At 42.6% G+C, this 14,828-nt stretch overlaps 2 protein-coding genes across 2 annotated transcripts; both read left to right on the forward strand.

Moving 5' to 3' along the window:
* The first annotated feature begins 3,354 nt into the window (after positions 1-3,354).
* On the forward strand, positions 3,355-5,637 carry LOC103704430 (subtilisin-like protease SBT3). Its single transcript, XM_008787699.2, has one exon. The coding sequence runs from the start codon at positions 3,355-3,357 to the stop codon at positions 5,635-5,637; it is 2,283 nt and encodes a 760-aa protein (XP_008785921.2).
* A 4,696-nt stretch (positions 5,638-10,333) lies between these two features.
* LOC120112465 (subtilisin-like protease SBT3) lies at positions 10,334-13,150 on the forward strand. The gene has a single exon (XM_039131961.1). It carries the CDS (start codon positions 10,741-10,743, stop codon positions 13,021-13,023), a length of 2,283 nt encoding a protein of 760 aa, XP_038987889.1. The 5' UTR covers positions 10,334-10,740; the 3' UTR covers positions 13,024-13,150.
* Positions 13,151-14,828: the final 1,678 nt, after the last annotated feature.

Below are 14,828 nucleotides of genomic sequence, written 5' to 3' on the forward strand. Positions count from 1 at the left end.
TGAGAGAATCCTTGTTGCCAATGGACAATCCCTTGATGTCAAAAAATTAGTTCATTATCAATTCCTCTTTCTGACTCATCTTCTTTATTTCTTTCCCATGTATTATATGTGCCCAAGCTATCTGCTTATTTGATTTAAATTAGTCAACTTGTGAAACAAAATTACCTCATCTCATTTTCTTCCATTGGTTGTGTAGTACAGGACCTGCGGACCACAAAGGTGATTGGGAGAGGCCGTAAAAATGGGGAACTCTTTGTGTTGGACTTCAAAACATCATCAACTTCTCCTAGATGCTTTCTTGCTCCTTCTAGTTTTAAAATAAATTCTGCAAACAAACTTTGGAGGCTCTGGCATTATCATCTTGGCCATCCTCATGCTTTAAGTTTGAATTTCTTATTTTCATCTGGTGTTTTACCTGATACACTTACTCACAAATCTGAAATTAATAAAACTTGTGATGATTGTGCCCTGGCAAAAGTTCATACCCTACCTTTTACTAGAAGTATGAACCAAGTTGCTTCTGCATTTGATCTTATTCATTCCAATGTATGGGGACCTACTCGTGTTAGCTCATTATCTGGAAAATACTACTATGTGTTATTTGTTGATGATTGGTCGAGATTTTCATGGGTATATTTTCTGCAGCAAAAATCTGAAGTTATGTAGGTTTTCAAGTATTTTCACGCTATGGTACATACACAATTTAATAAGAGAATCAAAATTCTACGCTCCAACTCAGGGGGCGAGTACATGTCAAAAGATTTTGTTGAATATCTAGCTACCGAAAGAATTATTCATCAGAGAAGTTGTCCTCATCAACCCCAACAAAATGGAGTTGCAGAGCAAAAGCACTGGCACATCGTGGAAACTGCACGTGCATTGCGTCTCCATGCTTCTTTACCGAGCATATTTTGGGCGGAAAGTATTTTGACTGCTGTTTACTTGAACTATCGATTACCTACTACTGTGTTGGGTAATATTTCTCCATTAGAAAAATTATTTGGGCATTCTCCAAATTACAAACTGCTCAAAATTTTTGGGTGCACCTGTTATGTGCTGCTTCCTACCTCTGAATATTCGAAACTGGATGCCAAATCAATTAAGTGCATATTTCTTGGATTTCAGAAACACAAAAGGGATATCGTTGCTTTGATTGGGTGAACAAAAAAATGAGAATTTTCAAAAATGTAGTCTTCTTCGAAAGTACCCCATACTTTTCCTAGTTTTCTACCTCTACTTCATCTGATTCTTTAATTGCTCCCGTGTCATCATTTTCTAACACCATGCAGAATTTTGAAACATCTGAAAGAAGCAATGCAGTTCGCCTTGATATGCCTCCTCCAACACCAACTTGCGATGCAGGTGCTACTTTTCCAATTGATCCTCCACCACAAATACATTCTCTGTCACTACCTTTACCACTTCGACATTCACGTCGGAATGTTAAACCACCAGATCGTCTTTCACTATTTTCTGTTCTAAATCCAATTTCCATTCCCAGATCCTACAAGCATGCATCAGAAAGTATGGAGTGGAATCAAGCTATGAAGCAAGAGCCAGAAGCATTAGAAGCCAATCACACATGGGACATGGTTCGTGCTCCTCCAAACCACCCTATTATAGGTAGCAAGTGGGTCTATTCAATCAAGCTGAGATCTGATGACTCTTTTGATCGTTACAAAGCACAACTTGTCGCCCAAGGTTTCAATCAAGAACATGAAATTGACTACGATGAGGTCTTTGCTCCAGTTACTAAAATGATCACCATTCGTACTTTAATTGCTATTGGAGCAACCTCTAATTGAGACATCTATCAAATGGATGTCAAAAATGCATTTCTTAATGGTGAGCTCTCCGAAACTGTTTATATGCGACCCCCTCTAGGATATCCAATTTCTTCACCACATCCAGTTTGCAAGTTGAAGAAGGCATTGTACGGCTTAAAACAACCACCATGGGCATGGTTTTCTAAATTAAAAGTTGTTCTTCATAGTGCTGGATATAAGCAAAGCTACAATGATTATTTTTTATTCTATTCCAAAAACACTCATAGAAGGGTTTTCATTTTGGTCTATGTTGATGATATATTGATAACCGGAGATAATCATCAAACTATAAAGAATTTAAAAGACGTTCTTCACCAGTCTTTTCAAATGAAAGATCTTGGGTTAGCTACCTATTTTCTTAGATTAGAAATTTCTCGATGTCCCCATGGGTATTTTCTTAACCAAGGCAAATACACAAGAGATCTTTTTAATCTAGTTGGGCTTATAGATGATAAAACTGCAGATACTCCTCTTGAGCTAAATGTCAAATATGGGAGGACTGATGGAGATGCCATTGCTGATCCTACACTCTATAGGAAGGTAGTTGGTAGTCTCCTGTATCTTATAGTGACACGTCTTGATATTGCTCATGCCGTACATATTATAAGTCAATTTGTTTCAGATCCTCGCCAATTGCACTTAACAACGGTACATCGAATTATTCGGTATCTTTGTTCTACTCCAACCTTGGGTTTATCCTATTTGAAATCCTCCTCTTTTGAGCTGCGAGCGTTCTCGGATGCAGATTATGCCGGTTGCAAAGATATGAGACGATCAACTACTAGCTATTGTACATTTTTTGGTCACTTATTACTTTCTTGGAAATCAAAAAAGCAAGCCACGGTTTCGAAGTCCTCCACAGAATCAGAGTATCGAGCAATGTCTTCTACGTGTAGTGAAATCGTCTGGCTCTGATGACTCCTTGGTGATTTTGGAGTTGCTTCTACTTCTCCCACTCTGCTATTTTGCGACAATGAAAGTGCCGTAAAAATTGCCAACAAGCCCGTTTTTCATGAAAGAACAAAACATATAGAGGTGGATTGTTATTTTGTTCGTGAAAAATTTGAATAGGGCATTGTTTCACTACCACATATTTCTTCAAAGGAACAAATTGCTGATATCTTTACGAAGACGCGACCAAAGAATCGTCATAACTACTTGCTTAGCAAATTGATGATAAGCCACCATCAGCTTGAGGGGGAGTGTAAAAAGAATATCCTTAATATACATTCTCTAATTGTTTTCCCATTATACTAATATTGTACACACTTCCTTATTTGTTGTCCTAAACATTGCAAGTGTATATGCATATATAGTAATATCTAATTGTATTTCCAAACTGGCTCTTGGCGCTTGTATCCTTTATAATGAGACGATCCCGGTGAATAAGATCGAAGAAGATAGATTCCTTTCCCTCATATATTCACTTCATATCTATTCTCATCTCTCTCGCTCTCTCTCTCGTTCTTCCTTACATACGCATAGCACCGAGGCTTCCCTCTAATCTAAGTGACGCCACTACAACACCATGGCACTTCGGTTATCCTTCCACTATGTGTGGATGGCAGTAGCCATACTTACCTCACGCATGATACCAACATCAGCTGAAGTTGCCACCTATATTATCCACATGGATTTATCAGCCATGCCCAGAGCCTTCTCAGGCCACCGCAGCTGGTATACCTCCGTCGTCTCTGCCGCCGCCACCACCCCCTCCGACTCGATCTCTGCAACCTCCAACCTCATCTACGTCTATGACAATGCTATTCATGGATTCAGCGCTCGACTCTCGCCATTGCAGCTCCAACAGCTCAAGAGATCACATGGCTACTTATCGTGCTATCGCGAAATGCCGATGACGGTTGACACCACCCACACCCCCGAATTTCTCCACCTTAGTTCAGGTTCCGGTCTATGGCCGGCCTCCAACTATGGCGAGGACGTCATAATTGGGGTGGTCGACTCCGGGATATGGCCCGAGAGAGAGAGCTTCAGCGACGACAGCATGACCGACGTGCCTGCCAGATGGAAGGGCGTCTGCGAGCAAGGTACTGCTTTCAGCTCCTCTGCGTGCAACCGGAAGCTCATCGGAGCCCGGAGCTTCAACAAGGGCTTGCTCGCTGCAAACCCAAACCTCACCATTGCGGTCAATTCCCCACGTGACACCGACGGTCACGGCACACACACCTCCTCCACCGCCGTCGGAAATTACGTCCCCGGCGCGTCCTTCTTTGGGTACGCACCCGGCACGGCCCAGGGGATGGCGCCCCGTGCGCGGCTGGCCATGTATAAGGCTATTTGGGACGAAGGAGCCGTCACGTCCGACATCATCGCCGCAATCGATCAAGCTATATCTGATGGCGTGGATGTCATCTCCCTATCTCTGGGCCTCGGCTTCTTCCCCCTCTACAAGGATCCCATTGCCATGGCCTCCTTCGCCGCCATGGAGAAGGGGATATTCGTCGCGACCTCGGCGGGCAACTATGGCCCAGGCTTGCGGGTCCTGCACAACGGGACCCCCTGGGTCACCACCATCGGTGCTGCCACCGTCGACCGGGACTTTGCCAGCATCGTCGATCTCGGAGATGGCAGCTCCATCAACGGGCAATCAATGTACCCTGGAAGGCCACCTTCCACTAGGCATCATGCATTGCCCTTGGTGTTCATGGGGTCTTGTGGCAACAGGACCTTGCTGAAGAATGCGCGTCACAAGATGGTAGTATGTGATGCCAAGGATCTTGAATTCGCCACCTCTCAAGTTGAGTCCACTAAAGTGGATGCTGCCCTCTTCGTATCTGCTAAAGTGCACTTATATGTCAAATTCTCGTTTCCTGGGGCTATCATTAGCCCTCAAGATGGTAAGACCATCTTGGAGTACATAAATAAAAGCTCGGACCCGAGAGCCATGTTGAGATTTCGGGAGACCATCTTGGGCACAAAGCCTGCCCCCATGGCGGCTGACTACACCTCCAGAGGGCCCTCGGTGAGCTGCCCAACTGTGCTGAAGCCAGACATTTTGGCTCCTGGCAGCTTCATCCTAGCAGCTTGGGCACAGAATTCATCGGTAGGGTTCGACGGGTCTCATAAATTGTATAGCCCATTCAACATCATATCAGGAACATCCATGGCCTGCCCTCATGCAGCAGGCATAGCTGCAATGATCAAGGGTGCAAGGCCGGACTGGAGCCCTGCGGCGATTCGATCTGCGCTGATGACCACCGCAAACAATTTGGACAATACCATGATGCCAATTAGAGACATGGGGTATGCCGATCGGCCAGCAGCAACTCCGCTGGCTATCGGGTCCGGTCACATTGAGCCCAACAGGGCACTCGATCCTGGTCTTGTCTATGATGCCAGCACCGATGACTATGTGAGACTCTTATGTGCCATGAAATATACCAGCAAGCAGATAAAGACGATCACCAAGACCTATTCTTTCGATTGCTCTCATGCATCTTTAGATCTCAATTATCCATCGTTCATTGCATTCTTCAATCCTAACAAGACTGCTGCTAGTGATGAGGTTGTCCAAGAGTTCCGAAGGACGGTAACGAATGTGGGAGATGCGGTGGTGACTTACAACGCCAAGGTGGTGGCTATGAAGGGGTTTGCAATTAGGATCGTGCCGGAGAAGTTAGTTTTTTACGAGAAGTACGAGAAGAAAAGTTTCGCTCTCATTCTGGTGGGCCAGATGGGGAAGAAAGACGATGAGGTGCTTCACGGTTCATTAAGTTGGGTGGATGATAAAGGGAAGTATGTGGTGAGGAGTCCTATAGTGGCAACTACCATCAACTCAACTCGATTGTAGATTGTAGATTGTAAGGAGGAGGGGCAAGCTAATTAGGTTTAGGTCAAATCAAACATATTTTTATTGACCCGCACTAAATGTAGATGACCTACATATGGGGCGAATTGGGTCGAGTCATATTAGAAATTGCAAAATGTAAACCCGACTTGGTTTCTAAATGGATTTAATTTTTTTTCGACCCTAAACCAACTAATGGTCTGTCGAAAACAGAATGGGAGAGATTTGATTGAGTTAGAATCAAGCCGGATCATGAGTCACCCCCAATTCATTTGCAGTGTCCTGGACACATCCAATGGCATCGCTCTAGATGTCTGGTCTCTAAGAATTCCTTGCAACAATGATCAAATTAAAAATGGGGCGCATGGTAAAAATTGAAACGTCCATGGGTACAAGGGAGGATCTAGCTTAATCAGTAATTTATTTGAAATTATTAACTAAAAAGTGATCCCTAGATCAAAAACGATAAGATATAGATTAATATCTATGTAACTTTGAGATAAATTATATGTCAAGTTAATTTCAATACAATCTTCTAAGAAGCTAATGTAATTAGTAGATAGGAATATCTTCCCAAATTTGTTTCGCATAGTTTCATAGCTTGTATGAGACAAGTCTCATGGACTAAGACATCTTTAGGCCATCCCAATCTTTTTTGTCCATTCTCCCTTTGAAGACATCTAGTAAAATTGAGACATCTCATCATTTCTTTTCTTTCATCGTGGGCAATATTCTTCTTTACATTTGTTCCAGTACTTGCTAGCTATAGTATGCTTTTGCTCAGCAGATACTTTGTTTTTTTCTTGAAACAATGCTTACTTGATACATGTTTTTTTGTTTTGGATGACAATTAGAGGAAAATATCAACTTTCATTTCATAGAGACGATGACATGAAGCTTATAAGAAATTGAAAACGTTACACATTAAAAAGCTAGGACATTCTTTTAACACTTTCTTAAAGGCATTCTTTATCCAAAGTATCCAATAGGATTCAGCTAGCTTATGGGATTTAAAAATGATAAACTGTTTGATTAGTGAAGTTGGAAAGGTCACATACAAGGCCGGCGATGAACATTAACGTAACATCAACATATTCGACAGCAACTAGCATATCAAGGTTTGGAATCAACATATTCACATACAAGGCCGGTAATGAACATTAACGTAACATCAACATATTCGACAACAACTAGCATATTTAGGTTTGAAATAAACATATTCATATACAAGGTCGCCGATGAACATCAACATAACATTAACATATCCGACAGCAACTAGCACATCAAGGTTTAAGATAAACATATTCACATACAAGGCTGGCGATGAATATTAACATATTTGATAGCAACTAGTATATGAAGGCTTGAAATTAAGCTTATAAATTAAAACTTCATATAGAGAGGCTGATTGGGAACCCCACCAAAAGAACAATCATGCCACTGATAGAAAATGGGACCAACAAAAGATAATCCCTGTTGGAAAAGTCCACTAGGGTTTCTTTCTTTTGCACCACTTTGATGCTCTCCAGTGTCCAATTATTGGTTACTAGATAGCGTTCTTTATCTAGATATGTCTCCCCTTCTCAAAGTAGGATTGTTGAGTCAAGTCTTGCGAAGCCCAAGCTCTTAACTGATTTATTGGTTCTGTTGTTTGAGGCTCGAGACTATAATTTCTAGTTCACTCTTAGCTAACCAGACAAACAGACATACATACATTATGTATACATATGGTGCTATATAATATTCGATAATTTTATATAAAATTTCTCTCATTAAGTGAATATCAGAAATGAATGAATAGGGTCTTAATTATAGGGAGACCATAATTTCTAGTTCACTCTTAGCTAACCAGACATGCATACATACATACATACATACATTTTATGTGTATCTATAGTATTATATAATATTTGATAATTCTATAAAAAATTTCTCTCAATAAGTGAATATCAGAGAGAGAAATGAATGAATAGGGTCTTGAGAGGGAGGAAAAGAAGAAAAACATAAGAATGCTAGAAAACAAACATATAAATGGAATAAAACTATTTTAGAAATTTATTAAGATTAGGAAATTATGGGCCTAACTTGTAAAATTGATTTGGTTTGATTGTAAGGTTATCAAAAAAATTCCAAGATTGCTTGCATCAGGGCTCTAGCTGGTGGGAATTACCAAAAGTCACATCTTATATGGTGGAGGTGGGCGTATCTTGTAACAAGACGAGACGAGCGGAGGTGGTCCCTCTGAAGGAAGATTGCTTGAATCACGGCTCTAGTTGTTGCCTAGCGCTCGGTCAAAACTAAGGATTCTATTTTATTGCATATGTCATTGCTTCATGGAGGTAGAGTAGAAGAGGTGCTTTCAGATCATATGGGCATCAAAGCAGCATACCCTACTTATTGATAATGCCATTGCTTTGTGACAGGGAGAGTTGGTCACAGACCATAAAGGCCAAGGGCAAGTGGACTGAATTGATCAGTATCTCTTCGAACCGATCGAATGCGACCTAGCTGAACCCGAATGGGAATCACTCGGACTAACTTTGTATTGAAATTTCGACCTCTACTGCATTGCAGATCGGATACATAAATGCAGTAAATATGTCAAAGAATCCCATTCAATTGGAAGAGGGATGCAACCACTCGGCTATCGCAGTGTTTGTGACCCTCGAATATGGATCATCGAATATGGATACAATTAAGTGGCATGGTACATGTCTTTTAAGACTTATGTTGGGGTTGTTTTCGACTTGATTAGATTTGAAAAACACAATGGATCGATAATAATAAGCCTTAATACGATCGAATGCAACTTAAGTTAAATTGAATCAGGATTGGATTCGAACTTTTGATTCCATTTATGTAAGCACTGGAATAAGTCATGAGTCACAAACCTCATGAAACCTGACCTGCTGTTAGCCTTGGCTGCATCAAGGGTTTGTCACTTAAGGAGATACTTACGAATTGCAAATAGGTTAACTATAAGCTCTGGATAACCTGGCCCAGTTTTCAGAGTTCTAAGGTTCTGCCTTGTGCCTTGGCTATGCGTGTAGCTAAGGTGCAAACCAGGCTGGCTGTGAGTCATGCAGCGGGCTCCCACCTTTTTGTACGTATCCAAACTTTTTAGCGGTCCCAACTTGGACTATGTCCATGACGTTCCAACCGTGTTGTGTGAGTTGTTGCATGTCCAAAAAATAGGACAATCTAATGGTGATTGGCCAACCACCTTAGTTTTAATAGATCCTATGCACTCAAAGTCTAAGTTACAGTGAATTGATGTCTTATGGTCCGTTGTATTATGCTGCCAGCTGCAGTAGGATGAACAGAGAGACAGAGTCTGGACCACGAAAAACAGTAGTTTTAAAACCATCTTGTGTAACTTCAATCAATTAATTATTTTAATTGAACAACACTAATAATTCTATGAGATTAGCATTCTTGATTAATAACTATATATGATTGTTATAGCCTAGTGATCTCTATTTTAAATGAATGAGATCCATAGATAGAGATAGAAATTAATGCAAAAGAGTATAACCACCGACAGAGAATGCCCCATGGAATGGACTGAGCGAGTTAGTATCTGAAATATTTGTTTTCTTAATTCACCAAACACATGCATCATGTGCTAAATAATAATTTCTAGTATTGTGATTGAATTTAGAATTGAATTTAGAATCAAATGAAACTTTGAATTTAGAATTGAATTTAGAATCAAATGAAACTTTGTCATTGCTTCTTAAGTGTCGGCATATGGTTGATATGGTATAAATGGAGCAATATATAAAATGCTACACACCACATGTATAACATTTTTATGTGAACTACATGTAGTAGTTACCTGATTACCGTCTTTATATTATTCCTCCAGATCACTTTTGGTTCTTGACTTGCAGCAATGTGACCCAAGGGACCCAGCAGCTGGGTGAATAGTATTATTCCTCCCCACTCCCCGCGTTTCACGAGAAGTATGAGAAGAAAAGCTTCGCTCTCATTATGGTGGGCCAGATGGGGAAGAAAGCCGATAAGGTGCTCCATGGTTCATTAAGCTGGGTGGATGATAAAGGGAAGTATGTGGTGAGAAGTCCTATAGTGGCAACTACCATCAACTCAACCCGGTTGTAGATTGTAAAGATGAGTGCCAATTACAATGTCTCCTCTTCTTGTCTTTGCCTTCCTATGGAAAATGTTGCAAGTTATTTACTAACCAAAAGTTTAATTTGCAAGAATAAAGAAAATTCCCCAGCAGAAACATATGCATTAATTAATTTGTTTATAATCTTGCATTATTCCAAAATAACCACAATAAATGGCCCATTTCAAGAAGTGTTCTGCTATAAATTTGGAGCCAGAAAATCCTCATTTGAGAATGAGTTGCTTGTCGCGAATCATGACCGACCTCCTTGTGGACCCTTAATCTCTATGATTCATTGACGTTGCCTAGCTACCTTCTTGATAGAGACTTTGTTTGGTTGAGTGTCATCTTGAGATCCATTTTATTACAATGTATTGAGCATGGCCATTTAAGCACGATACTGTCCTTCTTTTCCTTCTCCTTCTCCTTCATATTCTTCTTCTTCTCCTCTTTCTTCTTCTTCTCCTCCTCCTTCTTCTTCTACAACTTCTCCTGCTTCTTCTTATTCTTCTTCTCCTCCTCCTCCTCCTCCTCCTCCTCCTCCTCCTTCTTCTTCTCCTCCTCATCCTCCTTCTTCTTCTTCTCCTGCTCCTTCTTCTTCTGCTTCAACTTCTTTTCCTTCTCCTTCTTCCTCTCCCTCTCGTTCTCTTCTTCTTCTGCTGCTACACACCACACGTATAACATTTTTGCGTGAACTACATGTAGTAGTTACCTGATTACCGTTTTTATATTTTTCCTCCAGATCACTTTTGGTTCTTGACTTGCAGCAATGTGACCCAAGGGACCCAACAGCTCGGTGAATAGTATTCCCCACTCCCCGCGTTCGACTTCTTGGCTTGTAGCAATGCGACCCAAAGCACCCAACTACTTGGTGAATAGTATTCCCTCGTTTGCTTTTTTTTTTTTTTTGCTCTTCCTTATATACACATAGCACAGAGGCTTCCCTCTAATCTATGTGACGCCACAACACCACCATGGCACTTCTGTCGTCCTTCCACTATGTGTGGATGGCAATAGCCATACTTACCTCACAGATGATACCAATATCAGCTGAAGTTGCCACCTATATTGTTCACATGGACTTATCAGCCATGCCGAGAGCCTTCTCAGGCCACCGCAGCTGGTATACCTCCGTCGTCTCTGCCGCCGCCACCTCCGACTCGGTCTTTGCAGCCTCCAACCTCATCTACATCTATGACAATGCTATTCATGGATTCAGCGCTCGACTCTCGCCATTGCAGCTCCAACAGCTCAAGAGATCACATGGCTTTTTGTCGTGCTACCGCGACGTGCCGGTGACGGTCGACACCACCCACACCCCCGAATTCCTCCACCTTAGTTCAGCTTCCGGTCTGTGGCCGGCCTCCAACTATGGCGAGGACGTCATAATTGGGGTGGTCGACTCCGGGATATGGCCCGAGAGCGAGAGCTTCAGCGACTACGGCATGACCGACGTGCCTGCCAGATGGAAGGGTGTCTGCGAGCAAGGTACTACTTTCAGCTCCTCGGCATGCAACCGGAAGCTCATCGGAGCCCGAAGCTTCAACAAGGGCTTGCTCGCTGCAAACCCAAACCTCACCATTGCGGTCAATTCCCCGCGCGACACCGACGGTCACGGCACGCACACCTCCTCCACAGCCGCCGGGAATTATGTCCCCGATGCGTCCTTCTTCGGGTACGCACCCGGCACGGCCCGGGGGATGGCGCCCCGTGCGCGGTTGGCCATGTACAAGGCTCTTTGGGACGAAGGAGTCGCTACATCCGACATCATCGCCGCAATCGACCAAGCTATATCTGATGGCGTGGATGTCATCTCCCTATCTCTGGGCCTTGACTTCATCCCCCTCTACAAGGATCCCATTGCCATAGCCTCCTTCGCCGCCATGCAGAAGGGGATATTTGTCGCGACCTCGGCGGGCAACAGGGGCCCAGACTTGCGGGTCCTGCACAACGGGACCCCCTGGGTCACCACCATCGGCGCCGCCACCGTCGATCGGGACTTCGCCGGCATCGTCGATCTCGGAGATGGCAGCTCCATCATCGGGCAATCACTGTACCCTGGAAGGCCACCTTCCACCAGGCATCATGCATTGCCTTTGGTGTTCATGGGGTCTTGTGGCAACGAAACCTTGCTGAAGAATGCGCGTCACAAGATGGTAGTATGTGATGCCAAGGATCTCGACCTTGCCACCTTCCAAGTTGAGTCTGCTAAAGTGGATGCTGCCCTCTTCATATCTGCATCCTTGTTGAAGGACTATTACGTGCAATTCTCGTTCCCCGGGGCTATCATCAGGCCTCAAGATGGCAAGACCATCTTGAAGTACATAAATAAAAGCGCGGACCCGAGAGCCATGTTGAGATTCCGGAAGACCATCCTAGGCATAAAGCCTGCCCCCATGGCGGCTTTCTACACCTCGAGAGGGCCCTCGGCGAGCTGCCCAACCGTGCTAAAGCCAGACATTGTGGCTCCTGGCTCCCTCATCCTAGCATCTTGGGCGCAGAATTCATCGGTAGGGTTCGTCAGGTCTCATGAATTGTATAGCCCATTCAACATCATATCAGGAACATCCATGGCCTGCCCTCATGCAGCTGGTATAGCTGCAATGATCAAGGGTGCAAGGCCGGAATGGAGCCCTGCAGCGATTCGATCTGCGCTGGTGACCACCGCAAACAATTTGGACAACACCATGATGCCAATTAGAGACATGGGATATGCCGATCGGCCGGTGGCGACTCCGATGGCTATCGGGTCCGGTCAGATTGAGCCCAACAGGGCACTCGATCCTGGTCTTATCTATGATGCAAGCACCGACGACTACGTGAGACTCTTATGTGCCATGAAGTATACCAGCAAGCAGATAAAGATGATCACGAAGACCTATTCCTTCGATTGCTCGAATGCATCTTTAGATCTCAATTATCCATCGTTCATTGCATTCTTCAATCCTAACAAGACTGCTATCAGTTATAAAGTTGTCCAAGAGTTCCAAAGGACGGTGACAAATGTGGGAGATGCGGTGGTGACTTACAATGCCAAGGTGGTTGCTATGAAGGGGATTGAAATCAGTGTCATGCCCGAGAAGTTAGTTTTTCACGAGAAGTATGAGAAGAAAAGCTTCACTCTCATTATGGTGGGCCAGATGGGGAAGAAAGCGGATGAGGTGCTTCATGGTTCATTAAGCTGGGTGGATGATAAAGGGAAGTATGTGGTGAGAAGTCCCATAGTGGCAACTACCATCAACTCAACCCGGTTGTAGATAGTAAAGATGAGTGCCAATTACAATGTCTCCTCTTCTTGTCTTTGCCTTCCTATGGAAATTGTTGCAAGTTATTTACTAACCAAAAGTTTAAGTTGCAAGAATAAAGAAAATTCCCCAGCAGAAACATATGCATTAATTAATTTGTTTATAATCTTGCATTATTCCAAAATAACCACAATAAATGGTCATTTCAAGAAGTGTTCTGCTATATATTTGGAGCCTGAAAATCCTCATTTGAGAATGAGTTGCTTGTCGCGAATCATGACCGACCTCCTTGTGGACCCTTAATCTCTATGATTCATCGACGTTGCCTAGCTACCTTCTTGATAGAGACTTTGTTTGGTCGAGTGTCATCTTGCGATCCATTTTATTACAATGTATTGAGCATGGCCATTTAAGCACGACACTGTGCATAGGCTCATCGGTGGATAGAAAGAATCCCAATCAGTTTAGGTGGCCAATAGCATATAATTCACCAGTCATAAGACTCATAAAATTGCTAAAATCTTCATGAGGCTTTGATGTGGATGTGCAAGTGGATTGAGCTGGCATCGAGCATGACTTAGCTATGCGCAACAAGTCTGGATGGGCCTTAAGTTGTATCTTTTACGCATAAAAAAAGATTCGCCTTCTTTCCCACGAATCCAATGTGAAAGCACTCCAAACTAACTCCATCATTCAACAATCTGCATAGATCTCAAAGCAAGCAGTGGATAATCCGGCGGTGGATTCTGTAGGGAAGACTTTGCAAGGGTGTTACTTCCTTTTTTTCAATAGATGGACAAGCTTGTCTGATCGCACGTTACCACAAAAAAAAGCTTTTCTGATCGCATGCATGCATTGGCTTTTCGTCCCGTAGTGGGATCGGCATTATTTCATTCAGGATAGGGAGAGGCACGTTCCCAGTATTAACTTTTTTTAAAATTTTTTTTTATAGGATGGACGAAAATAATTAAAAATAAAATATTTTGAAGCAGAAGCAGGACATGCGCATCAGCCCATAAAATTTTGTCCGAGCAACATAAAAAACAATCAAATTTGGCGTCCCATTAGCTTCTCTATAGATTTGCCTGGCCATTAGGGACATATACTTTCCGGCAATCTTGCCAACTTTTGACTGGGTGAAAGAGAGTTAAGGTGGCTATCTAGTAAGTTGTCTAAGCTTTTGGAGGATAGAAACAATTTTACTTCCTCATGAGATGACATATTTTTATAGAGAAGCTAACAAAACTATGGATTAGATGGCGATTTATATGGCCAGTCACATGGAGACTATATTATGGACGGTTTCGACAGATTTTTTTCTCTAAATTTTTGCATATTTTATTTTTATATTCCCACGATTGTATTTATACTAGGTTGATTTAATAGATCCAACCTTACCAAAAAAAAAAAAGAGAGCTAGGTTCTTGTGTGGTGTTGTACGTAGGTGCACGTATATGTGTAGATAAGCATGCTGTGTGCACAGGAGCAAGCCGTGAGTTCATGATCTAAGTTTGTTTTCGAATTTAGTTTTTTTTTTCTTTTAAATCCCACTATATTTCTTGCCGCTGTTGAAATCCTTGCCATTTTTTTTGTCACAACAATGAATTTATCTCAAGAAGAAAAAACTAAAACTAGGAATTATGTTTGTTTTAGAGTAGAATATAAGTCCAGGCCTAGTTTGTTATGATCTTGTTTTCATGGATCAATCCATCAAACTGTTTAGAATGATCTGTGCCTGACTCATTGATACCTTTACTTTCACCTGCAAAGCAAGCCTAAACCGCATCCGAAAGGACAGGATATAGGGATCCATTCCA

This window comes from Phoenix dactylifera, chromosome 1, assembly GCF_009389715.1.
Source record: "Phoenix dactylifera cultivar Barhee BC4 chromosome 1, palm_55x_up_171113_PBpolish2nd_filt_p, whole genome shotgun sequence".
Taxonomy (NCBI): domain Eukaryota; kingdom Viridiplantae; phylum Streptophyta; class Magnoliopsida; order Arecales; family Arecaceae; genus Phoenix; species Phoenix dactylifera.

Coding starts and splice junctions, on each gene's coding strand:
- LOC103704430 (XM_008787699.2), top strand. CDS start 3,355: ATGGCACTTCGGTTATCCTTCCACTATGTGTGGATGGCAGTAGCCATA.
- LOC120112465 (XM_039131961.1), top strand. CDS start 10,741: ATGGCACTTCTGTCGTCCTTCCACTATGTGTGGATGGCAATAGCCATA.